The 27,444-nt window shown below is 38.4% G+C and overlaps 1 protein-coding gene across 4 annotated transcripts in view; it reads right to left on the bottom strand.

Moving 5' to 3' along the window:
* The window catches only part of BTBD9 (BTB domain containing 9), a 397,317-nt gene that overhangs the window by 307,860 nt on the left and 62,013 nt on the right, over positions 1-27,444 (bottom strand). For all 4 annotated transcript variants that reach the window (XM_036414400.2, XM_036414401.2, XM_036414399.2 and 1 more), the window contains exon 6: positions 25,446-25,565. In XM_036414400.2, the coding sequence (XP_036270293.1) occupies positions 25,446-25,565 (120 nt within the window). The remainder of the gene's footprint in view (positions 1-25,445; positions 25,566-27,444) is intronic.

Here is a 27,444-nt window from a genome sequence, read left to right as displayed (position 1 = left end):
AATCAGAGTCAGGGCAGCTCACTAAAAAAGTTAAGTCCTAGGACCTCTCATATATCTTTGGAGATTTTCCAAGACGATGGAATGGGGGGAGAGGGGAGATCTGAGGCACTCTTACCTAGATTGCATGAACTGGAAGACTCCAAGGGACCCCTGGGTTATACATATATGAATTGGACATTTAAAGACTCATTAAAAACAGAGATCTAGACAGAAAGAATACTACCTATGAGTTTCAAGGGAAAGAATAACAAATAAAACGAAACTTGACAAAAGTATCCTATATAATAAAGAGATAATATGCAAATTAACCCTCAAGTCATCACATGATGGCAGCCTTTGACCAGGCCAGCAGAGGGATTAGTGAGGAACAACCAAATGACTGAACAGCAGGCTGCGTGGGGCAACCAGGCTGACCGGAGGGTTATTGAGAGACGACAAAATAACTAACAACAGGCTGCATGGGGTTACCAGGCCAGTGGGTGGAGGAGGGGGGCAGTTGAGGGGATCTGAGCCTGCAGGGGAGGGAGAACAATTGGGGGAGACCAGGCCAGTTGGGGTAGGGGGACAGTTAAAAGCGACCAGGCTGGTGCAAGGGCAGTTAGGGGCAATCAGTCAGCATGCAGAGGCAGTGAGAGGTGATCAGGCCAGCAGACGGGGGCAGTTAGAAGTGACCAGGCAGGAAGGCAGATGAGCAATTAGGAGCCAGTTGTCCAGGATTGTGAGAGGGATGTCTGACTGCCAGTTTAGGCCTAATTTCTGGGATCAGGCCTAAACCGACAGTCGGACATCCCCCTGAGGTGTCCTGGATTAGATAGGGTGCAGGCTGGGCTGAGGGGACCCCCCCGGGGACCCCCCCCCCCATCGCCGTGCAGATTTCATGCATCAGGCCTCTAGTATATAAGAAAAAATAAATTGTTTTTGAGACTATATCATACCCTTTTAATACTGTAAACTTATTACCAAGAATATTTTTTCCAAGGTCTGTTCCTGAAGTATTATTAAAATACATTATTATAATAAAGATTACATGACTATTCTAAACCTCATTTACTCCTCAGTTTAAATTTTCACAAAAATAAATCAATTAATTAATTAGCTAACTGAAGAAACAGTCATTAAATGCCAACTTCAGGCCAGGCACTAGACCAGGAATGAGAAGCCATCAATTATTCAGTCTGCTAAATGTAATTCCAACCTGATAATATATGTCTGGAGTTTTATAATGAAAAATACCATTTTTAGATAACTTCAACACATTTTCTGAAATTTTACTCTATATGTGATATAATATAAGGTACAAACTGACCAAACAGAGAGCTAAAATCTTCCCTGAAGGAGCTATTGCTTCAACACATACATTTAAAATTTTTTCTAAAGTATTTTCTAAATAATGCAATCTAAGAGATTTATACTTATTAGCTAATTGGATGGCGATTTTAAAAAACAAATAAACCAAAGTACAGTAATCCCAGCACTATCTGCAATTTTGCTTCCAATTTCAGTTACTTGCAATCAACTATGGTCCAAAAATATTAAATGGACCCTGAATCGATGGGCTCCCTTGCTCTCTGGCTTCTATTTGGCCAATAGGAGGCACTAACAGAAATTGGAGGGCAGGGGGCAGAGGAGAAGGAGGTAAGCCCAGAGGCCACATCTCCCATCAGACAGCCTTCTCTATACAGCTACACTCCCCTTGATGACTTCCTTGGGGCCAGATTTCTGACTTATTGGATTCTTCCCTATATCTTTATAAATATCCTCTTTATTAAAATCCCTTCCAATTGTTAAAAAAATACATTAAATGAAATTTTTCAGAAATAAACAACTTATAAGTTTTTTAAATTATTTTTACTGATTTCAGAGGGAAGGGAAGGGGCAAGAGATAGAAACAATGCTGAGAATCATTGATCAGCTGCCTCCTGTACGCCCCACACTGGGGATCAAGCCTGGAACCCAGGCATGTGCTCTAACCAGGAATCAAACTGTGACCTCCTAGTTCATAGGTCAACGCTCAACCCTGAGCCACACCAGCTGGCAATCACAAGTTTAAAATTGCGTGCCATTCTGAAAACTATCATAAAATCTTACACTGACCTTCTCCATCCCCTGATGAGAATCATCCCTTTGTCCAGCTTATCCATGCTATATACAATACTCACCATTAGTGACTTAATAGCCATCTGGGTTATCAGAATGACTGCCATGGTACTGCAGTGCTTATATCCAAGTAACTCTTATTTTACAAAATTTATGGAATACAATCTTTGGACGGGATGTAGCATTAAAGTCACCCATATAATCACTGAAGGATTACAAGGAGCAACACTTTGATGTGTTAAAAAGAAAGAGACAACAATGTCCAATTACAACATTCTTCCAAAAGATTTCAGAAAAGATTAAAAAAAACAAAAAACTATTAATATCCCAACCACTGATATCATCTGCCACTGATGTCCAACTATTCACAACATCATGGTTGGATATCTAGGACCACCAGAAGCACATGATCCTACTCTGACATATTGTCAGAAAGTCATTGGTAGCTGCAATGCCTCATTTCACCTCCCTATAGGGTTCTTCTCATCACTCACATCCTCACAACAGGAAGGATGAGTGCAGTACAATAAGATATTCTCAAAGAAGGAGACCACATTCACATAACTTTTATCACAGTATATTATGACTGTTCTATTTTATTATTAGTGATTATTGTTCATCTCTTACTATCCCTAATTCATAAATTAAAATTTATCATGGGTATATATGTATAGGGAAAAACATGTATAGGGTTTGGTATTATCCATAGTTTCAGGCATCCATCAAGGGTCTTAGAATATATCCCCTGTAGATAAAGGAGAATTACTATATTTACCTATTTTCTTCTTATAACAAACAGATGGCATAGTTTAATGAAAATACATTCTTAATCATACTAATAAAAATAAACCATATGGCACTGAACCTTTTCAGCTCTAAGAAGGTGAATCTGAGAGTAAAATCTTTGGGTAAATATAAATTAAGATTCATAGTTAGCAAGATATATGAGGTGCATGATTGGCCATAAAATAAAGGAAAAGGAGCCAGCCACGCATCATACTTTTCAGTGAAAAGCAATCTCACAGCTATTAAGAGATTCATGACATGTCCCTCACACAGGTACTACAGCCAACTCCAAATCCTGCAATGTTCTGTCCCCAGATCAAGGGTCTTATCTAAACCACACAATGACTAATTCAACCCTTCTCGAAGGGAAAAAAAAAACTTTTCCAATAAAAGAAAGATAAATTGAAATGCCAGCTACTTTAAATCAAGCACTTAACTAATGTGTTGCTACTTAAATCGCACAGATAAATATTCTGGCCTAAATTCAAGGGAAGCAAGAATGTAAATTAGGGTCGTAATGAATGAGCTCCATTTGGAGAATGGCTTTAAGGTATATATTATTTTGCAGGTCTCAAAAAAAATAATCTTCTGCTTTTGCTTTGAACAGGGCTTGCATGTTGCTGGAAGTTACAAAAAATCAACTATGCACTGCATTTTCAATTAATATATATTCTTTATATATATATTTTAAAACCCAGGAAATACTGAAGTCTCTGAAACTGACACTTCCACAGGGTATTCCACAGACTCCACAACTTTAAGAACAATCTGAAAAGGAAGATCCTCTGCAGAAATAATGGGCATCCAGACCATGGCTGTTGTGAGAGCAGCCAGCAGAGTATATTAGACTCCACTCTTGCTGCTGCAGCTGAGCCTACCAAGTCCACCAGTGGGCCAAATTAAGGTTGGTCAAGTTACAAACACATTCTTTTTGTCAAATGGACTAGGGAAGCTCCAAAATATATTCATCTAGGAATCTGAGAAACATTAAAGCTACAGGTAATGCTATTGGAGAAACAAAGACTTCAAAAATAAAAACTACTGCATTCCCCTCAACCACCCCCAAAATGGAAATCTTTCTTTATGTAATGCCTTTTGATTTAATGAGTGACCTGAAGTCTTTTCTCCAGGATAAATGCCTAACCTGCTGGGAGCTGTTCTAGAAGAGACTACGGCTCATTGAGGTTCTATTTCTTTGCCTCACTGGTTAAAAGACAGTTTGACTCAGGATGAGGCACCCTATATCTAACTGGCCACACCAGTGTTAGTGCTGTTGCTCATTACTGACGTAGCTGGAGAGGAACGACATGCAGATACATAAAGACAAGTATAAACTCATCATAGGAGGGTCTCATTATTCCAGGAAAACAGTCATCTGAAAAAGGACATTAAAAGTAAATTCATTTAAAATAGGGATCAAAATTTCATAGTGAATGTGGGGAGGAAAGGTTTCATTAAATTAAAAAATTGAGAAATCAAATATATTTTATTTACTATTTAACAAAATGTAAATAATAAAAGCAATTATGTGCTAACCAAAATAATAGTAGTAGCAGTAGTAAACAATTATTAAATACCTTTTGGTATAGGTTTTCTAACATTTCCTATCTAGCTTTCTGAGCACAATTAGAGTGACAGAGATTCTTCCAAAAATACTTGGACACCACCAACTTTCCCTTCTCTTGAAATACCTGTGAATTTTCTCCTCTTCACTCACAGATCTAATACTACTAGAATTTCACTTGCCAATGACTTTGAGTGCAAGTCTGGCATTTCTTCAACATCACTTTTCTTGATTCCATTAAACTTTTATTTTTTATTAGAGGTCCAGTGCACAAAATTAGTGTACGGGTAGAGTCCCTAGACCTGGCTGGAGATCACGGCTGATATGTGGGGTGACTGGCAGGGTGATCAGGGGGGCCTTCACTGGCACCCACCTTGGCTGGGGCCTGCGGGCTGGGGGAAGCTCCTGCATTGAGCATCTGCCCCCTGGTGATCAGTGCACATCATAGCGACTGGTTGTTCCCCTGGTTGACTTGTATATTAGGCTTTTATTCCATAGGATATTTTTGCAAAATCTGCCACTTGACTTTTCAATCAAGTACAGTGATTTTTATATCTTCCCAACAATCAGTGAAACACTGTGAATAACAGGATGGGCAGGGATGGTATTCATCAGGGATGAATGTTTGAATGGGAACTAATTATACACGTGGACAGTTTATCAGTGAACGTTTTTATATTATGAAGGACTTCTGTTTCCCTTCTCAACCTTTGCATCTGCAAGGCAAGAGACAATGAATATTCAGAAAACATGAGCACCCATTAATAAAAGGCCACAGACATCATAGAAATGCTTCTGTCTTCAGGAATGAGAAGAGTTTCTCAGAGGACTAGAAGCATATTTGAAAAACACAACTTAACATTCTACATTTAATATTGCCTGTCTGCATGTCCTAGAATCACAGTATAAACAGACTGAATAAAATGATACCTAGTAAGCATCTCACTCTTTAATAATGGAAATGATTTTAATCTGGCATCATTCACTAACCATAGCAGCAAAATTAAAATCTTGACTTAAGTATCCAAATGTACATCTGACAGCTGCCAGAATCTGGATCCACTGAGGGTACTAAATGCTTTTAGAAGATTAAAAAATATGTAGCTTATGGGTATTATCCTTGTCCTATAAGGGGTGTGTGTGTGTGTGTGTGTGTGTGTGTGTGTGTGTGTGTTGATTGCCTTACAGTAAAAGCTATTACTTCAGAATTCTGAAGTCCAGAATAAAATTTTAAAAAAACTTTTATCGTTGAAGCCTCACAGAAAAACAAAGACAATGCCAAAAGACAGAGATGAAAAACAGCACACAGTGTATTAAAAAGACCTTAAGCTTCAGAGAGATCTAGGCTTCCATCCCAGATGTTGTATCTAGCTGTGTGATTATAAGTTCATTACATTAAGTCTCACGTTCCTCATTTGTGAAATACAATATTTTAACAATAATGTGTGGCTCCCAGGAAAGACCAAATGAAACACTTAAAGTTCCTGACTAGCTTTCTGAGCACAATTATAGTGATAAAGATTCTTTTTGGGAATTACCTGTGCTGTAAACCATATCTTAGCTAATAAACAATAACTGTGTCCTTTCAGGCATTATGACAGTATGTAAGCCTCCAAAAGTTGCTGATGAGGCTCTATCTGTTTATAAAAACAAGGTGTTGAGAACTTCGTCATAATCCCTTGATAAAGCCAGTATCAAGTGAGATCCCAGACCCAAACACATATCTGCTTAGTCTTACAAATAAAATAAAAGAAGTTACTTAACTGTGAAAGGGTTCTTTCTCAATGACACTGTATGCTGTAACTGTCTTTGAAGCTAGCCATATCTGGGTTAAAAATCCTAGACCTTTCTGGTTTTGAGATCTTGGACAAAGTACTTAACATTTTTGAGGTTCTATAAAATGAAAATATTCAAACTAGTCTCCACGAGTTGTAAGAACTGGGAAAAAATTATGTAAAAGCACCTAGTACTCAGAAGGCATCCATTCTTATTATCAACACTCCTTAGATAATTCCATTTTAAAAATAAAGTAATAATTTATATTTAAAAAGCACACACACACAAACCGAAATCCTCCACAGATCAATATGTGAGTTAGTGTTTTTCAGAACCAATTTCTGTAGTGTATATTTTAAAACACATTATGACAGCAATAAAACATATTCCTAAGGTCTGTTGCAAAGATATAGGTCGTGTCTTTTCTAAGATGACAACATAAAAAACTGATAAAAACCAATGGGGTAAAAGTCAAGTAATGAGTTTTGTTCACCAACAATGTTCAAAGTAATATCTCAATTAACCAAGCAATTAAAAAGTTCACGAACAAGGCACCATCCTCTAAGTAAAACATGGGCAATGGCAATAGCACCATCTGGGCCATACTCTGATTCAATTAAACCTACTACTTTTTCTTAGTTTGCTTTCTGGGCACACTCATAGGTTTATGTAAGTTTTATATTTAAAGATAAGCCTCAGGATCTGTTTTTAAGAGCTATGAGAAAGCCAGAAAATAGCTACATGTTGTTCATAGTTAACAGTCAAGTCAAAGAGCTGTTCTTTATATTCATTTAAAACTGGTAGTGGTGGTCAAGACAGTTGTGTCAACATAAAACAAAGATACGAAATAGCACCTAGATATGAACAATTATTATTATTATCCCATCAGCAATTATCTCTAGACTTTTCTTTGGGGTCTTAGCTAATATTCTCACTTTCTTGTCCTCCCACTTTCTATTACCACCACCACCAGAGCCCTCAACCACTTACTTCTCTAAACATTAACCTGAGTAACCTGAATTTCACCAGAAAAGAAACACCAGATGCTGATGGAATTACTATTGGAAGATCCTGCCTCCCAATCTCACTCACAATGAACCCTGTCTGGCAATAAACCCTGCCCAGCATGCCACAGAGTTTCCCCAGTTAGCTTATTCTCCCTCTGTCTGCAACACCTATGTCCTCCCTTTCTCCACTCTACTCAAACCTCCAGCTACCCCTCCCTCCCTCCAGCTGAGGATTTTGTTTCAGCATCCTAAAGAAAGAAGAAGCCATCACTCGGGCGCTCGCAGTCTGGAACTCATTCCATGGGCTATCTTTCTTGCTCCCTCTTATCTCTCCCTCCCTCCCTCCCTCCCTCCCTCCCTCCCTCCCTCCCTCCCTCCCTCCCTCCCTCCCTCCCTCTCTCTCTCTCTCTCTCTCTCTCTCTCTCTCTCAAATGACTAAACAACAGGCTGCGTGAGGCAACCAGGCTAGCAGGGGAGTTAGTGAGGGACAACCAAATAACTGAATAGCATGCTGCATGGGGCGACTGGGCTGGCGGGAGGGCCATGAGGGGGTGACAGAATGGCAGAGTAGGCAGTTGGGGTAGACCAGGCCAAACGGGGGGACAGTTAGGGGCAACCAGGCCGGCAGAGGGAGGCAATTGGGGGTTACCAGGCCAGCACGGGGGGGGGGGGGGGGGGGGAGTTAGAGGCAACCAGGCTGGCAGGGGGGGAGGGTAGTTAGGGGCAACCAGGTCAGCAGGAGGGTCCAGTTGGGGCCGAGCAAGCCGACAGGGGGCAGTTGGGGGCAATTAGGCTGGCAGGGGGAGGGCAGTGAGGGGCATCTAGGCCAGCAGAAGAAGGGGCAGTTGGGGATAACTAGGCCAGCAGGAGGAGGCAGGTGGGGGTAACCAGGTCAGCAGAGGGGGCTTTAAGGAGTGACCAAGCCAGCAAGGGGGGGAGGGCAGTTAGGAGCAACCAGGCTGGCAGTTGCACATCCCAGAAAGAGTCCCAGATTGGAGAGGGTGCAGGCTTGGCTGAGGGGACGCGCGCCCCTACCCTTGTGCATTAAGTTCATGCACCAGGCCTCTAGTGCTTATATAAATCCATACAAACATCTATATACATATTTAACGTAGTTTGTTGACAAAAGAAATGTCATAATTAACATAGAATTTGCATCATGTGTTTTTCATATAACAATATTTATGGAAAGCCTTCTCAGTCAGTTCATATGGATATAATTTATTCTTTTTAATTTTAATGAATTCCCGTATTGATGGGCACTGGGTACTTTCACAGTTTTTTATTCTATTAACAGTGCTCAATAAGCATTCTTACATGCATATTTCCTTTGAATGAATTTTATCAGAAGTTTAAAAAGGGAAGATGGGTATGTGCATTTTTAAATTTATTATAAATTACACATTTAATGTATTAACCAACTGTAATCTGACTTTCACCACATCAGTAAAACTGCTATTGCCAAGGTGAACCATGCCCTCTATGTGGCCAATGCAAAGTCAATGGATACTTCTCATTCCTCATCTACTGGATCTTGCAGCAACCACACTTTCCTGATTGTCCTCACTTCCTTTATTGGCTACTCCTTCCCCAATTCTTTTGTTGACTTCTCCTCTTCTATGTTGACAGTACCTCAGACTCAGCTTAAACCATTTTCTCTCTCTCTCTTTTTATACTCTACTACATTCTACCTCTTTCTAATCTAATCATTTCCTCTGGCTTCAAATGTCTTCCTCTAATCTAGCCCAGACCTCCTTTTTCTGCTCCAAGCCTATATATCCATATATAGCAACATTCCTTACAAGTCTTACAAGCTGAAAAACACACCTCAAATCCATTTCCCCTGCTATCATAACCTGCTATCATTACAGGAGAATCTCATTATGCCCAGCTGCCATCCTTACACAAGCAACCAGCATATTCCTCCTGAACTATATAAATAGCAAGGCCTCCTGATTGGTCTCCCTGTTTCCATTCTCACCCACCTAATCTATCTTACTTCAAGTAAGATCACGTCACATCCTAGCATAACAGCCTTTCGCAGGGACTGCACTTTCGCAGGACTACACTCTCTTTGATGGGCCTGAACAACCTGGTCTTTACCTACCTCCCCATTCTCTCTCGCTACCACTCTCCAACCACACTAATTTCCTTTCATTTCCTTACACAGGCCAAGTTCTTTGCTCCCTCCAGGTTTTCCTTTCCGTCTGCTCCAAATGCTTCCTTTTTTCTTTGCCTACTTAACTTCTAATCATCACTTAGGTCTCTACTTAAATATCACTTCCCTAAAAACTTCTCTGACTCACCCAGTTGAAACCGTACTCTTCTTTAAAAAACAAAACAAAACTATACTCTTCTTTATACCACTAATGCTCACTTGTGTTTTTCTTTCTCTGCATTTACCATAGCCTATAATTCTTCCTTTACATGTTGTTATTTTGTTCAATATCTGACTCTCCTACAAAGCTGTAAACTCCACAAGGCAGAAGATGTGTGTTTAAAGCTCACTACCATAGCTCTAGTACATAGCACAGGGCCCATCTTGTAACAGGAGTTTGATAAGTATTCGTTTACTAAATGAAAAACAAAACCAGTTTTATTTCATCAAGGAAGATTTCCCAAAGAAAATGGCACTTCATCTTTCTAAATATATAGACGTGATTTCGGTAGTAAAGATGAAAGAACATTTAAGAAAGAGGAAATTGAGATCAATTAAATGTTTGGTACCAGTTAGAGATTTTGTAATCCAAAATCCAACACAATCCTGGCATTAAGTGTAAAATTAAAACCTCACTGTATAGGAGAAACCAAGATGGCAGCATAAGGTATACACCTGTACGTGCTGCCTCTCACAACCACGTCAAAACTACATCTAAAAGACAAAATTACGATCATCCAGAACCATGGGAAAGCTGGCTGAGTAGAAGTTCTACAGCTAGAAGGAAAGAAAAAAAGCACATTAAGCGCCAGTAGGAGGTGCAGAGGCACAGAAGAGCGAATCAGGCTGGCAAGTGGGTGTGCTGTTTTTTCAATTGGAAGGGAGATACAAGCTCCCAACTGCTCTGAACTCCAGTTTCCAGCGAGACTCTGGAGACCCAGACGCCTTCAGAGAGAAACTGGACTGTCTGGCATCAGGTGGGAAAGTGAGGGTGCCTTTTTTGCAGAGGTGCTTACAGGGATCATTGTTATGGGATGGGGGTGCAGGGCGCGGGAACACGGAGACACAGAGATGCGAAGAAGCAGAGACAGCTGACTGGCAGCCATTGCTGTTTGATTGGCCCTGGTGAAATACCCTGTGACCCAGCCCCACCCAATTTACACCACCACTCTCAAGCTATGCGCAGCGGTTTTTGCATATGAATGGCCTGTCCTTTCGCAGCCTAACCTAACAAACTGCAGCTGTGTAAGAGAGCTCCAAAACTTCCAAACTCCAAACAGAGGAAAAATCTGTAGATCTCACTGTAGCTCCTGCTAGGGGGCCTCAGGCAGTAGCTGACTTTGCACCTCCTTGGAGATCCAGGATCCAGTATACCTAGTGGTCAGTGTGAGACAATACCAGATTTCAACTCCTCATATCCATAAGTGACACAGTCAAGAGGCAGACTCAGTGAACACCAAATCCCCACTGAAGCAAGTCCTGCCCCATAAGGGTGTCTCCAGCACAGCAGTTCTTCCATTATAGACACAGTGGGTCCTCACAGCCAACTGGCCTGAAGGTCAATTTCTCCCAGTGATACCAACAGCAATTAAGGCTTAACTACAACAAGACTGTGCACACAGCCCACAAAGGGGTGCACCAAGAGTGTCCACCTCAGGTAACTGGGGAAACTTGAGCCACTGGGCCCTATAGGACACCTACCACACAAAGCCATTCCATCAACACAGGGAATCAGCCAAAATGCAGAGACAAAGAAACATGTCATGAATGAAAGAATGGAGGAAAGCAAACTACTGGATATAGAGTTCAAAACCACAATTATAAGGTTACTCAAGAATTTTCTAGAAACCTCGAGAAACTTAGTGAGACCTGCAAGGAACTTAGTGAGACCTTCAAGAATCTTAATGAGAATGCCAAAAAAAAAAAAAAAAAAAAAAAAAAAATGGAAAAGGACCAGTCAGAAATTAAGCATATACTGTCTGAAATAAAGAATAATATAAAGAAATTCAACAATAGACTAGACTAGAGGATCCCAAGAATCAAATCAAAGATTTAAAATACGAGGAAACAAAAACACCCAACCGGAAAAGTAAAAAGAAAAAGAATCCAAAAGTATGAAGATAGTGTAAGGAGCCTCTGGGACAACTTCAAGTGTACCAACATCAGAATTATGGGGGTGTCAGAAGAAGAGAAAGAGCAAGATATTGAAAACCTATTAGAAGAGCCCTGGCTGGTTTGGCTCAGTGGATAGAGCATCGGCCTGTGGACTAAAGGGTCCCAGGTTCGATTCCAATCAAGGGCACATGCCCAGGTTGTGGGCTCGATCCCCAGTGGGGGGAGTTCAGGAGGCAGCCTATCGTGGTTCTCTCTCATTGATATTTCTCTCTCCCTCTCCATTTCTCTTTGAAATCAATAAAAATATATTTAAAAAAAAGAAAAGAAAAGCTATTAGAATAAATAATGTCAGAAAACTTCCCCTACCTGGTGAAAGAAAGAGATAAGTCTAGAAAGCACAGAGAACCCAAACAAGAGGAATCCAAAGAGGACCACACCAAGACACAGCATAATTAAAATGCTAAGGGCAAAAGGCAGAGAGAATCTTGAAGCAGCATGAGAAAAACAATTACTTACCTACAAGGGAGCACCCATATGACTGTCAGCTGATTTCTCAACCGTAACTATTTAGGCCAAACTGGAGTAGCAAGAAATATTCAAAGTGATGAACAGCAAGAACCTCCAACCAAGATTACTCTACTCAGCAAAGCTATCACTTAGAATTGAAGGTCAGATAAAGAGCTCCACAGACAAGAAAAAGGTAAAGGAGTTCATCACCACCAAACCAGGATTATATGAAATGCTGAAGGGTATTCTTTAAGAAGAGGAAGAAGAAGAAAAAGGTAAAGATAAAAATTATGAACAAAGTGATAACAAATACATATCTAACAACATGTGAATCTAAAAGTCAAGTCAATAAAAAAAAACTGATGAACAGAATAAAGTGGTGAATATAATAGAATCAGGGGCATAGAAAGGGAGTGGACTGACAATTCTCAGGGGAAAGGGGAGATGAGTGGTACAGGAAGAGATAAGACAAAAATCTTACGCCTATGGATGAGAACAGTGGTGGGGGATAAAGGCATGGGGTGAAGGGTAGGGGAACTGGATGGAAGGGAGCTATGGAGGGGGGGAAGAGGAACATCTGTAATAATCTGAACAATAAATATTTATTTTAAAAATAAATTTTTTAAAAAAACCTAACTGTATAAAAACAAAGCAAATTAACAGCAAGGAGTGTCACTATGTATTTCTAAGTAATAATTCTACAACTAGTTCAAACTGGCTCCACACACCTTCTGTCCACCAATGTCATCCCATTTCCAGCCACTTAAGTTTCAAATTTGGAAGCTCTCTTTGACTCCATTTCTTTTTCCCCTCCATATTTAATCAGTCACCACGCTTGGCTTATTTTTCCTTTTAAATGTCTTTCTAAGCTATTCTTTTCTCTAGTTCAAGAAAAGACATTCTAATTCAAGCCCTCTTCACCTATGGAATAACTGCAACCTGCTCCTAAATCAGGGTTTCTCAACTTTGGCATATTGACACTTGGTCTGGTAATTCTTTGTTGTGGGAGGCTGTCCTATACATTATAGGACGTTTAGCAGCATCTTTGGCTTCTTCTCCCTAGATGCCAATACCACCCTGTCCCTCACCTATGACTACAAAAATATCTCTAGCCAAGGCTAAATGTACCCGGGGTGGGGGCAAAATCACCCCCAAATGAGAACCACTTTCCCAGATGACCTCATTGGGAAAAACCTCTAAAATCACCCAGTCAAAATTCAACCATTCTTTTCAGGCTAACTCAAATTTCATCCTTTCTATGAAAATATGAATGTTTATCAACCATCAGATACTAACTTACCTTTGCAAATAAGAAAAAAAAAATCTGCACAATAAAACAAATGAGAAACCAGGTTTGCTTGTCAGTTTGACCAAAGATTAAAAATGGTCATACCCATGTTAATAAGGATGTGGGAAAATAGTCACGGTCATATACAGCTGATACAATGATTTTACATGGCTTTTATCACTATGTTTCACACTTTAAGATGATCATTTCCTTTGACTCTGCTTATGTGATAAGATAATCAGGAAAGTGTAGAAAGACTACACTGTTCTATAGCAAAACTGGAAACATCCTAAAAGTTCCTCAATAGGAAACTAGTTAAGTAAACAATAGTACATTAGAATACTGTGCTATTGCTAAGAAAGATAAAGCAGCTATATATCTACTGACATGGAAAAACATCCACATGAATATGAGACAGACAGACAGACAGACAGAGAGAGAGAGAGAGAGAATAAATATGCAAGGTTTCAATATAGTATGTGCTATATAATGCCATTTTTGTAAATAAAGTGTTTATGTATATTTACATACAGACGACTAGATGAGTATATGTCAAAATATTAACAAAACTTCTGTAGTGAAATCATATTTTAAATGTATTAGAGAAACTATTAAATCACCTTTAAAATATCTTGGAAAAGTCCAATTTATGAATCTATACTTTAAATTTTTCAGTTCATTAAAAGCAGGTTTATATGTTTATTTACTACCTCATTTTAGACAAATATCTTAGTTGGAATATTCTGTGCTGAGCCATATTTTTGCCCTAGAGAAATCAATGGTAAAAAGGAAGTTTACAGAGAAAAATATATTTTTGTGCATGACAGTTTATCAGTGTGATGCACCATGAATCATACTGAAAATATGTCCCTTGAAATCAAAGAAAACAATGTTTATACAAAGAATGTGCCCCAAAGTTCCCCAATAAAGAAAAATATTTAATCAAAATATTTGTTGACAGCTGGTTAATGCCGATTCTAAATAGAAAAGAAAATCAGTGTCATTGTAATCTTTTGTTTTGTGTAAAAGAGCTGAATATGCAAATTAGCCAGAAATGGAGACTCATTATCTGTTTTGCACTTCAAGTGTGATTTTAAGCACTGTAGGTATATATACACACACACACATCCAGAATATACATATATCTCAACAAACCATGCACATCATCTGTTCAGAACAGGGAAACGCAGTCTTGCTTCTACAACATTAAATGGAAGGCAGATGGCAAGCACTGATCAACAGAAAATAAAATCCTTCTAGATTCTACTACTTCTAACAGATGTTATATTTTTTTTCTTTAGAAAAATATCAAGCAGTTCTTCATATCTGTTGATTTGCAACTTCAAAATTACAATAGGCAATGCAAACGAGGACTTCAAAGAGAGAAAACGTCTTTTGGCACAGATTCTCTTAGGCAGAAACTAACAATAACTTTGAAACTCATAGCATCCTGTAGTTTTATCAGTATCTAATGTGTAAATTAGCACTTTCTATAACTGGCAGTTTAGCTTTCAAAATACATAATTACTGATCATTTTAGTCTATATCAATTTCTTTTGCAGGGTGAAATGAACTAAAACAGCTGTTACATTCTAATAGCTTCATAATGTGCATAGAATTTCTATGACTATTAGAAATTAAACCTATAGCTTCCTATCAGGCAGAACATATTAATGTGTATATATGACCCACATTAATTGAAAGAACAATTATTAACTTATGAAATTATAATGTGAAATATAATGAAGTAAGCTGCTAAAGAAAAATATTACAATCCTTAAATGAGGTCAAAGACTCTGGTTCACAATAATTAGTTCCCCCACCTTTCCTTGCATCAATAGAGCACTTTGGGCCTAAGGAAGTCCAAGAGCTCATGCTACTACCACTCCTTGCAGAGATCGAGCCCTCTATTTTCATGCTGGGAGATGAATTTTTAGAAGGTGAACCAAGCCTGGCACTCCGCCCAGAATTTCTGGCAGCTGCCAGGCAATCTGGCTTCACTTCTGGCCTACTCTCCCCTGAGCTAACCTTGCATCCACAGAAGGAACACTGATCTAGGGAACTTGTACTGTTTATATGATCATATGATCACTGAGAAAGCTAATGATTTTATTAACCACAGGACCTGTACATACAGTTCTCTTTAAGCATATTTTCTGTGGAAATAAATACTGTAAAATCTTATTTCCTGGTATCTCCTTCTAACACTGGAGAGAGAAAAAATAGCAGTGTTAAAAGGATTTTTCCAGAAAAAATCCATTATTATCCAGGCACCTGCACTGAGAGATAGGAGAGGTCTAAAGAGACTCAACAAGTTACCTTATGTGCAATTTAAAGGTCCAAGAAACACAAAATAATTAGAGAGGTATACAAGATATAGTATGTAATTAATGGCTAAAGTGGATGATTCAAGCTATAAATGCTATGAAAGGTCAAAGCAATCACTGCTAGGCAGTATGAGATACAATTAAAGTATATACATACCTAATTCTTCACTAAGAGAATGTCAACTACTTAACCAATACCTTCTTTAGATTACCATTTCCAAAGTAAACAGGACTGGAAAATGACTCTGCAACTCACAAATAAATCTGTGTCCAAGTTTTTTTGTATTTTTCACCTCCAAGATTTAGCTGTAATTCCCTCTTCTCAATCTTCCAAAGTGAAAAGTCAGGAAAGCTTTACTCCATAACATGTTCTTACTCTCTCCACAGGTGTGAACTTCTTGCAAAGAAGTGTAGTCAGCTTATTAAAAAGGTACTTATATTCTAAAACTATAAAATATAAAGCAAATGGGCAACCCTCTTCTATTTTCTCATATTTTAATTCTTCCACTACACACAAAAGAATCTCAACATGTTATTATCCCTTTTTTTTTTATAATTATGTTCTTATTGATTTCAAAAAAGGAAGAAGGAGAGAGAGAGAAACATCAATGATGAGAGAGAATCATTGATGCGCTGCCTCCTGCAACCCCATACCAGGAGTCAAGCCCACAATCTGGATATGTGCCCTGACCAGGAATTGAACTGTGACCTCCTGGTTCATGGGTCAATGCTCAACCACTAAGCTACACCAGCTGGGCTGTTATTATCCTTTAAACAAAATATAATAAAACAAAAACCCTGGATTTGACTGAATAACTTAAGCACAAACCCATGTTTGAAAGGTCTTAGTGAATAAAAACACAGTGGATTTGGGGTGGAGGGGCCTAATAAGAGGATTCTAGGTGAAAATAATAAATGGAAAATTCCTCAACTTAAAAAGAAAAAAACAGGCCCTGGCTGGGAAGCTCAGCTGATTAAGAGTATCATCCCGATATGCCAAGTTTGTGATTCGAGCCCCAGATAGGGCACATACAAGACTAAACCAATGAATGCATAAATAAGAAAAACAACATATCAATGTTTCTACTTCTCTCTCTCAAATCAATAATCTTTTAAAAAGCAATTCAACATTAAAAGATCTTTGAAGAGAAATCCTATAATAATATGAAATTTGTTCCTAAACACAGCTGAAGCAAAAATAAATCAGGAGTTAAAAACATCAGGTTCACTGTAATACACAAATCTAAAAATGATCTTATGGGGAACTAAGGGGCAGAAAATTCAAAGCTTTATTGACAAACTGACAAAAGAGACTTAGATAAAGGATTGCTACACTCCCTTTGGAACATTTTAAAAGAGAAAAACTTCCTCAATTGTTCATCATCACCCTCATCATCCTCAGCTTTAGTATCCTGTCTCTGGGCGGCTGCAACCAGCATGAGCAGAGGATGGCCACACAGGCCTTCTTTCAGCTTTCCTGGAAACTGCTCCTGCCAAAGAGGCAACGGAGCGTCTTTGGAGTTCTGAGTGTCCTCCTACTCCAAAACAGAGCTATTTTCTTAATCTCATATCCTGCAAAGGCAATGTAAGACTGTGGTGTTAACTGTGTATTCAGACAGACCTGCATATTTAGCTTCTCTAGAGCTCAATGTCCTCGTTTGTAAAAATAAGGTAGTGGTATTTTTCTCATAGAGCTATTATAAGAATCATATAAGGTAACAATGCAGATGCTAGTAAGTGTTAAACTATTCCCTCCCTGTCTCTTTCCTGAGGTCCTATAGCCCTCTCTCTCCTCCTCATTCCTCCTTTCTTTCGCTTTCCAATTCCTTACAAATATTTAATGGACTATCTCCTTTGAGTTACTCTTATGTTTATTTCAAAATTCTAAAGGGAGAATTTTTCCCCACATTTTTTATTGGCCTTGTTTTTTGTTTGTTTGTTTGTTTTTATTGATTAAGGTATTACATATGAGATTTTTAAAAGTAATAGCAGCCCACATATCTGCTATACTGTGCACATGGAAAGTCAAGAGCTGGCTAGCACCTGAACATACATCTATGGACTTTGGGCATAATTAATGCTCCACATGAGTAGAAAGGCTTAAATGGTACAAACAGTTTCACATGTTATTTCACAAATCACAGACTTCAGAAAAATTTCTATTTAAATACGGTTTTATAAAAAAAGCAATTTCAGCCTCTCTTTGGACCCAAGTAAAATTGTAATGATATAGTGACACCATGTGGCTACATTCTGGTTTTCATTCTCTGTGCTAGTTCAATTAATGGTATCAAAGTTGTAGGTAGAAAGACAATTCAAACTAAGTATAAGCTAAAATGGTTACTTTTAAAAACTATTTTTCTACTTACATAGGAATAAGCTATTTCTTGAATTCTGAAGATGTCAATCATATAAAGAAAGTAAAGGCACAGCATAACTCTAGCTGTGATTCTAAAGCTAAAGCATCCTGGTAAACCACTGAGTAATGTAAAAGTACCTGCTTTAAAAAAAATAATAAAGCAAATAATATCAATGCCCAGTTATAGGGCAGGGGGAGGAGAAAAAGAAGACACACATGCTTTTGTACAATGTTAATGTGGTAGGGAAGGAATGTTGCCATCAATAGTAATGTTTATTTTCTGAATTGTTTTATGTCTCATAGATCTATAGAACTGTGTAGGTACTATAATCTAATGAAGATGGGTAATAAAAGTTATGCTGCATCTAATGATGGCAGGAATGAGGAGAAACCTGAAATAAACAGTAGCAATAAAAGAGATTCAAGTGCCCAATACCGAAAACAGTACAGTTTTAGTATTCATCTAATGAGGCCTCCTACCAAATATCCCTGAAAAATATTAAATGCACAACAAAGAAAACCTAAATATCTAAAATAATGACCAGGGAAAATCTAAAATCTAAAATAATGACCAGGGAATTCACTTCCTTCATCTCGGTTTAAAACAACCACTTCTCGCCCTGACCATGTAGAGAGTCGTCCTGTGCATCACAAAGTTGCAGGGTTTGATTCACTATCACAATATCATCTTCACAACACTCATAATTATGTGACGTGTTCTTACTATTAGTTTATCTGTTTCTCCCAAATTCCCTGAGAGCAGAAACCTTGGTAGTCCTCTTCAGTGCCATGGACTCAATATTAAAAATAATGCAAGCACAAAGAAGGAGCTTATTTGTGAAATGAGTGAGTGGTAAATAAACAGATGTGTAAATGAAGAAAAATCTAGTTCCTTAGCTGGTGAATCATGCCTAAATTTCTTCTTATAAATGAGAATAGAACCATACTAGTGAGATGTTTATCATCATTTATGGCCTCTAATGTGGCCACTGAGACCAGAAGACAGGCGGGCAGATGCTCTAAAACGCCCTTTCTTTTCTCCATGACACATTTGTCACATTACAATTCTAATTGTAAGAAAAGAAAAAAAAGGAAACTACAATAATTAAAACACTTTGAGCAACAGCCAACGAAATCAATAGAACAGAGCAGAATGCATGCTAGAACTTAGTGCATGGTGAATATGGCTACTCACATTAGTGCAGTAAGGAATGATTATTAAGTAGTCTTAGCCAGCTGACTATCTCTGCCCAAAAATATACACAAAATATTCTAGCTGGATTAAATATTTACACATAAAAATAACAAGTAGTAGAAAAATACTTATAAAAATATAGAATTCTTTAACGTTGGAAGTGAGGAACAACTTTCTAAACATGGTATCACTTCCGACCACTGGAAATCATAAAAATGGCAGATATGATTACCCTTTGCTTTTGGTTAATCCTTATCACAGGATATTTTTCCATTGATTTTTTTTTTTAAAGAGAGAGAGAAAAAGGGAGGGAGGGAGGAAGGAAGGGATGGGAAGGAAGGAAGAGAGAAAGAAAGAGATAAATGGAGAGACATCCATTGGTTGCCTCCCGCATATGCCCCAATGGAAGGACCTGCAATCCAGGTACATGCCCTTGACTAGGATTCAAACCTGAGATCCTTTGGTGCATGGGCTGACTCACTAACCATTGAGCAGCATCAGCCACAGTTTTTAAAAAGTAAAATTCTATATGGCAAAAGGTACCAATAAAATACAAAAAAAAAAACAAAAAAAAACTGATAACAACTATAAAACATGACAGGCAAGAAGATAATGTCACATATAATAATAAATATATTATTTATAATATATATCTATACACCAATATTAAGTTGTCACTTGCCAAAAAAAAAGATAATTACCCAAGAAGAAAAATATTCAGAAGATAAAAATAGGCTTTTCATAAATGAGAAATAACAAATGGCCAATAATAAAAGACATTCTACTTCACTGATAAAAGAAATCCAAATTAAAGTAAGATCTTTTTTAACAAATCATAAATCAATTGGCAAAATGTTGACAATGCCTGCACTGGTGCAGTTTCAGAGCAGAGGCGTTTTTATGTGCTATTGGTAGAAACTTGCTATGGTTTTATCAGATAGCAAGCTTTATCAATTTTTAAAATATGTATTACAGTTTAATTTTGTAATAAAAATGTCATAGAAAAGACACTTCCACTTTGAGAATTAAAAACAAAGAAAAGAAAGAGAAAGCTCAGTTTTGTGTTCCCTGGGTTGTCCCTCCTGTGCCATGATCTAATTATGAAGCTCATCTTCTCGATACCCTGCTGGCCTTGTCTTCAGTAAGCTTTGATCCTCCCGACTCTCCTCTAATCTAAGAGCCCTGCAGCAAACATGTCTGCCCTCACTTTTTTCTTCCCTCTCCCAATAGGTATATCCTTGAGGACCTTGCTTTTAGGCCTCAACTCCCAGGTTTTATCTCAAGATCTCTGTTTTGTAATTCCAGCCACCATATACAGGCTCTGAAATCTATCTCTACCCTTCAAACCTATGTTTCGAGTCTTCTCATATTTAGCAACATTATATGGCTGCCAAATTACCAGTACCATGTTGAGAAAAAGCCAGAAAAAAATTTAAGCACCAACCCCCCCACCTCCTCTGGGATACTCAATATTTGCCATTCCTTATTAGTGTTTTTTTGGTCCTAAACTCCACCATCTAAGAAAGCTGTGGGAGTATTTGATGAGAGCTTACTAGATAGCCAAGAAGACAATTTGAAGGTTAGAGAATTTATGGATAAAACAGAAATTGCCTTTTCCTGAGAAAGAGAAAGCTGATAAGACATTACATGGTTCTGAGTATATATGAAAAATTGTACTGAAACTAGCAAGTCACTTTTCTTCATCCCCAGTTGGGGGCTGAGGAGGGAGTTATTAAAGTTTTTGGCTACTTACAGCAGCACAGAGCCAAATGAGTACCTAAAAAAGACCTAGAAGGCCAGAGAGGTTAATTCCCCTCCATTCACTGTTGAGGTTGGCACCACACTCTAGCTTTGTCACTAGATAACATCTACTACCTTGGTGAGGTGAAATACAGACTGAATTACATTCCATAAAATGTATGGATAGGAAATCTTACGTTATATATATATTTCATCAGAATAAGAAATGCTTTACCAAAACAAAAACATTTGAAAAATGCTGGAAACGTACAAGTGGGCAGGTTATTAACATAAAGACCTACCCTGGCCAGTGTGGCTCAGTTGATTAGAGCATTGTCCTGTACACTGAAAAGTCGTAGGTTTGATTCCTGGTTAGGGTACATACACAGGCTGCAGGTTCAAACCCCTGGCAGGGTGCATATAGAAGGCAATTGATCTATGTTTCTCTTTCATGTTAATGTTTCTCTCTCTCTCTCCCCCCTCCCTCTTCTCTCCTCTCTCTTTCTGAAACAAAAAACAAAAAACATGTCCTCAGGTGAGGACTAAAAAAATTAAAAAGATTGATATAATTTTTAAAAAAGATAAAGAGACCTATTAAATGAATGTTTTGGATTACTAAATATGGACTGGCAATAGAAAAGTTCTGAACCAAACTAGGCTCCTGCGGTAAGGAAAAATTTCCTTGTAGTGAGAGCCACCATCACCAAAGAGGATGGTAGGGATGGTTCCTTTCTCTGAAAGTCAAACACCAGTTGAGAGACTTAGAAATGAGAAAGTTAATTTTTTTAAAATTATTAATAAAAACAATTTACTGAGCCTATTTTGGGCCAGGCACTGTGCTCAGTACTCATATATGTGCTATGCCATCTAACCCTCCACAACAGATCCCATAAAGAATGTGGCTGTGTGTGTGTGTGTGTGTGTGTGTGTGTGTGTGTTGTTCTTAATCCTCACCTGAGGATATTTTTTCCATTGATTTTGTTTAGAGAGAGTGAAGTGGAGGGAAGGAGAGAGGGAAGGAGAGAGGAAAGAAGAGGGAGGGGAGAGAAAGAGAGAGAAATGAAGTGAGAGACACATGATTGATTATGTGCCCCAACCAGAGCTGGGAATCAAAACTGAAGCCCAAGAACATGCCTTTGTCAGGAAATCAAACCTGAGACCCTTTAGTGCACAGGCTGACACTCTAACCTAGGGGTGTCGAACTCAATCAGAGAAGGGGCCAAAATCTAAAATCCAGCCTAAATCGCGGGCCGAAAGGTTTACTGAACAGTCATAAACTGTCATTGTGATGGAAACGCAGCAGAGTGCAGTGATGACAGCGCGGTGCGGGCCACATTGCAAGGCCTGGCGGGACCGATTTGTCCCGCGGGCCTTGTGTTTGACACATGTGCTCTAACCACTGAGAATCACTGGCCAGGGCTATTACTGTTTGTTTTTTTTTTTGGTGTTTTTTGTTTGTTTGTTTGTTTGTTTTGTTTGTTTTTTGGGGGGGGTATTTCTATTTTTACTGGTATAAAAATGAGTGTTCAGAAAGGCACAACTTTATTAAGATCACAATGCCAGTATTAGCTGAAACCAGGTTTTGAGAAGAGCTCCAATTCCACAGTCCATGGTTTTTCTACTGCAAAATGCTAATTTGCATGCAGCCCAGCCTGGACTCAGAGAGGGCTGGGTAATCTCACACTCCCCAGTTCACAGAGTACCTTTTCTTTTGTGAATATATTTGATGTAGTCTTTCATCAATACATGACATTCATATTATAGCTTCTGGGATTAAACTCAAAATTCAGTTTTCTAAAGAAAAAAAAACAGAAAGTAGCCTTTGCAAACAGTATAAAACCACTTACCACTCCAGAGAGTTCTCCAGCCATGATGTGCATTTTAACAAACACATGAATTAAAAGTACCAATGAAAATATATACATATCAACGTTAAAGCAATCTCTCTTCATTACCCAGTCAGTGCCTTGACCCCATAAATCCTGTGGTAACATTTATAGAGCACCTACTGCACCCAAGGTCATAATCTGAATACTGTGTAAGAACACTAAAAGATTAGAATTTATATTCCTTGATTCCAAGAGCTTGTAATTTTAGTATCAGAGGCAAGACTAACATGTGAAAGACACTGAAGAATAAAGGTGACATGCAAACATTATAAATGTGCATTTTAACTGACATAATATAAACAGAATACTGATAAGCTAAAGAAATAAAGAATTTATATGTGCCTAGGGAAGCTAGAAGTGTATTTAGACACTGTTTAGGTAGTCAATAAAAGACTGTGAAGATAGCCGAAACCGGTTTGGCTCAGTGGATAGAGTGTCGGCCTGCGGACTGAAAGGTCCCAGGTTCAATTCCAGTCAAGGGCATGTACCTTGGTTGCAGGCACATCACCAGTGGGGGGGTGCAAGAGGCAGCTGATCAATGATTCTCTCTCATCAATGTTTCTAACTCTCTATCCCTCTCTCTTCCTCTCTGTAAAAAAATCAATAAAATATATTTAAATATATATATATACTATAAAAAAGACTGTGAAGATAAGAAGCACCAAGTATAAGACATCCTTGAATAATCAATAGGGACTTATTCTTAGGTTCATTTTTAAATACTACCAAAATTCCAAACACTACAAAAGGCAGTGTATATCAAGGAATGTAGTAATTAACATAAAATGTTAAAGTAGTTATAAATACATTTAAATTTTTAAACCAATATCAATACCAAGGCTCCTTCCTTTTCTTGTTAACACTTTCTCTAACACCACCTTTTCTCAGTTATTCTTGACCAGAGTTGGGAGCAACTAAATCAAGACAAAAACTAGCATCATGAATATGCCCATGTTCCACAACATATAAAAGCTATACCAGCAAAGGCAAGGCCACCCAGGAGGGACAAAATAAGGAAAGAGGAATATAAATAATGCCCAATGATAAATAAGGAAAAGTATATTTTCTAAAAACCAGAGGCCATAACTGAGGGCTTGTTTTAAAATGGGTAAAGAACACAAACTCTGTCATGGCTGGTTTTATATTCACTATGATTTGTTCTGGGAGTCATGTTCCTACGGTTTCAAATTAAATACAAGCACACAGTCCTTCGGTGCACATCAGACGCTTTGGCTGTTACACCGCTTATTTTTTAATCCAATACAATAGTAATAAACTGAGTCGATGCAGACTCAATCATGTCCCCCATGTCAGGGCCCCTCTGTCACTCTTGAAGTATCCCAAGGCAGCTCTGAGATACAGAATCTTCACTCAATTTCTTGTCCTTCTCATTTTAATCCATTCAAAACTCCTCTGATAAAAGAGCAACTGCCAGACCTGAGACACTTTAGTCCCCCTTTGGGGAAATGAAATTGATTTTCTTCATTTTCCCACAAGAGGATTCCTGGATAACAATATTGTGTCTGGTCATACTATAATAAAAATAAATAAATAAAAAAAAAAGTAGGCAACATTCTTTACTATACCAGAGGCTGAAAGGTTCTGTGAGTTCCTGTGGCAGAAGGAAGAATTCAGCCTGATTTTGACAAATCATGCATTTAATAAGTATAACTGACCAAGAGAGTAAGTGCTGTGGGAATCCGCCTGCTCCAAATCAGCCACAATAGAAGGTCAATCGAGGTGACAGGTGAGAGTGAGGAGGGAATTAGGTGAGGGGTCAGCTCCACATTCTCCTTAGTTAACACCTTCAATATCCCTTCCCTTCTCTTCTTGCCTCACCACACCAAGTGAACCTGCCTTTGATCCTTTGACTCTAAGGTAAAGAATATCTGGAGGCAATTTCCAAGGGGAAAATTATAACAGAAACAACACAATTTGGAGATCCTTTAACCACCTTTCTTAACTCCCAATTTAATTATTCACTTAGGTTTTACAGAATTTCATAAAGAAAGCTTAAAATATGGGTTATACCTAAACAATACTTTTTAAGACAAACTAACATGGGATTGCAACACATCACAACAATACAAGCTAAGGAGCTCTGAGCCTGGAGCCCCACCAGCTGAGCTTCCCTCGCCCCAAGCCCAACACCACTAGAAACACTGGCTCTGTCAAATTCTATGGATATTCACTGACTTGGAAAAAGAACTCAGACATTCAGAATAGGCACAGTGACATCAAAAAAAGCTCCTCATGCCCTGAGGACTGCCAGAGAAATCTCCAGAAACACTCTCCTGGCTACCGTGGGGAAAATGTACTGTTTAACAATAACTGCTTTCAAGGTACAGCATGCAGTTCAGAAAGTATTTCTACTCCTCAGTGTTCCTGTCCCTTCATGTTCCTTTACATGTGTACTACATAAAAACAGTACAAAACACTTTGGATAAACAGTGCCACAGCACACTCTAAATATTAAATGCCTAATTTTCCATAGTTTCTCTAAGTTTTTGCTGAGATGTATGTTAGCTGATACTCTGAAAAACTCTTCTGTGAAACCAAAAATGTAATCTGTTTCTTGTCAAAGCCCAAATCTCCTTAAATAAACATCAAAGTCATTTATTATACATGAGAACTAACCTGCAAACACGGGCTGGAAAATATAACTTTTGCCAAGAACGACACAGATACTGTGAATGATCAATCACTCTGATCCAATCAAGTTCATCCATGGACACTTCAATGAAGTAGGAATAAGACCTATGAGTCAAAAGGAAAAAAGCAGAAAAAAGGATCATATTAAAATAACAATACAGGTGACAAGAGCAAGATGGAGAAGTCAATACGGGGAGGGGGGAGGGAGATGTTTATAATACTTTCAACAATAAAGTTATAATTTTTAAAAATTAAGTTAAAATTAATAATTAAAAAATAAAATAACAATACAGTTATCTATATATATAACAGCCTAGGCAACCATTTGACTGTTCAACTAGTAGCTATGATGCATAATGACCACCAGGGGCAGACACTCAATGCACAAACATGGAAACATAGAATAGACTGATGAATCTCAGAGGAAAGGAGGGAGGGAGAGGATGAGAAGAGATTAACCAAGATCTTCTATGCATACTAGAGGCCCAGTGCATGGATTCATGTACCGGTGGGATCCCTCAGACTGGCTTGCACCCTCTCGCAAGGGGGATGTTGAACTGCTGGTTTCAGCCTGATTCCTACAGGCCAGGCCGAGGGACCCCACTGGTGCACAAATCTGTGCACCGGGCCTCTAGTACATTAACGGTCACACACACACACACACACACACACACACACACACAAAAAAAAAAACCACACACTTCACAAATTACATTTTCTACATAATAATCAAATGTGGATAATGATGAAATCTATATAGATCCCCTAATATAGCATTCACCATAATGTACTATAATACTCTCTCAACACATATGTCTACTTTAGTAGATTACAGCTGCTTAAGAATAAAGATTATGGCATATGTATTTTCATATACCCAGCCTTTAGCATGGTGCGAGTCACAAAGGCATGGAAGACATTTGTTCCTTTTCAAACAAGGCCAGGATGGCTTCCTCACACCATATTAGCAGATTAATAAGGCCATGACAAAGACAGGACAGAACATAGAAGTAGATGTGCCTTCTCCTTCTACCTTCCCGGCCTGGGAGCTCAGCCCTACACTCTCAGGAGGAAAGCCAACTGGAGTGGTTCCCCACAGAAGCCAGCTGATTTCCCACTCCCTCCCAGCCTCCCACCATCCCACACAAACATGCAGCCAGTGGCAAAATAAATGACCTGGGTGAAGAGATAATAGATGTTTCTTTTAGGTACAACTTAAAATTTGGCAGCTAATAACCTGGCAGTAATGAAAATAAGTCTACCACCTTGCCTTAGTCAGCTACACCAAACCACTGTGTGCTGATCCCAGATTGAACAAATCTATATTCCCCTGTCATGAGCCAAATTTAAATTTGAGATGCAGTTATTACTTGTACTGTAATATCAACAGGAACAATCTCAGAAGATTTAGGTGACCATAAATGTCAGCCTGCAACCAACAGTTGTGACCGAAAAAGGTCAGCTTATTTTGTCATCTCTCATTTTCTGCTGTCCTCTTCCTCCCATTCATTTTATCGCTCAGTCTCAAACTGGTTGTAACCTTTTACTGAACCTCTCTGGGTTATCAGAAATGCAGGATATAATTTTACAACACATGTCAGAATCTTTTTTGGTTAAGATTCTGAATTTTTCACCTTTGCTTAGTTGGTACCAACTTCTGCAAGAAAAGAATGGCTGTGGTAAAGTTAAGCCCCTGTGAATGTGACACATATAGTAAAACAAGGTGGTCTACAAATATCAATAATTAACATCCTGGAAACAATAATAACTACATTCCATTTCAGCATACTAACCTTTTATTTTATTATTTTTATACCAATTCCATTACTAATTAAATGAGAATACGTAAAACTTTTATAACAGTGCCTACTACATAAAAGTAATGGAAGTGCTATATATTATTATTGTACTACTAGAGGCCCGGTGCACGAAATTCATGCACAGGGGGGAGAGAGGTGTCCCTCAGCCCAGCCTGCACACTCTC

Source organism: Pipistrellus kuhlii, unplaced genomic scaffold, assembly GCF_014108245.1.
Source record: "Pipistrellus kuhlii isolate mPipKuh1 unplaced genomic scaffold, mPipKuh1.p scaffold_m20_p_5, whole genome shotgun sequence".
In the NCBI taxonomy this organism is placed as follows: domain Eukaryota; kingdom Metazoa; phylum Chordata; class Mammalia; order Chiroptera; family Vespertilionidae; genus Pipistrellus; species Pipistrellus kuhlii.
The sequence above is the reverse complement of the archived record's forward strand: the minus strand, read 5'-3'. Positions and strand labels throughout refer to the sequence as shown.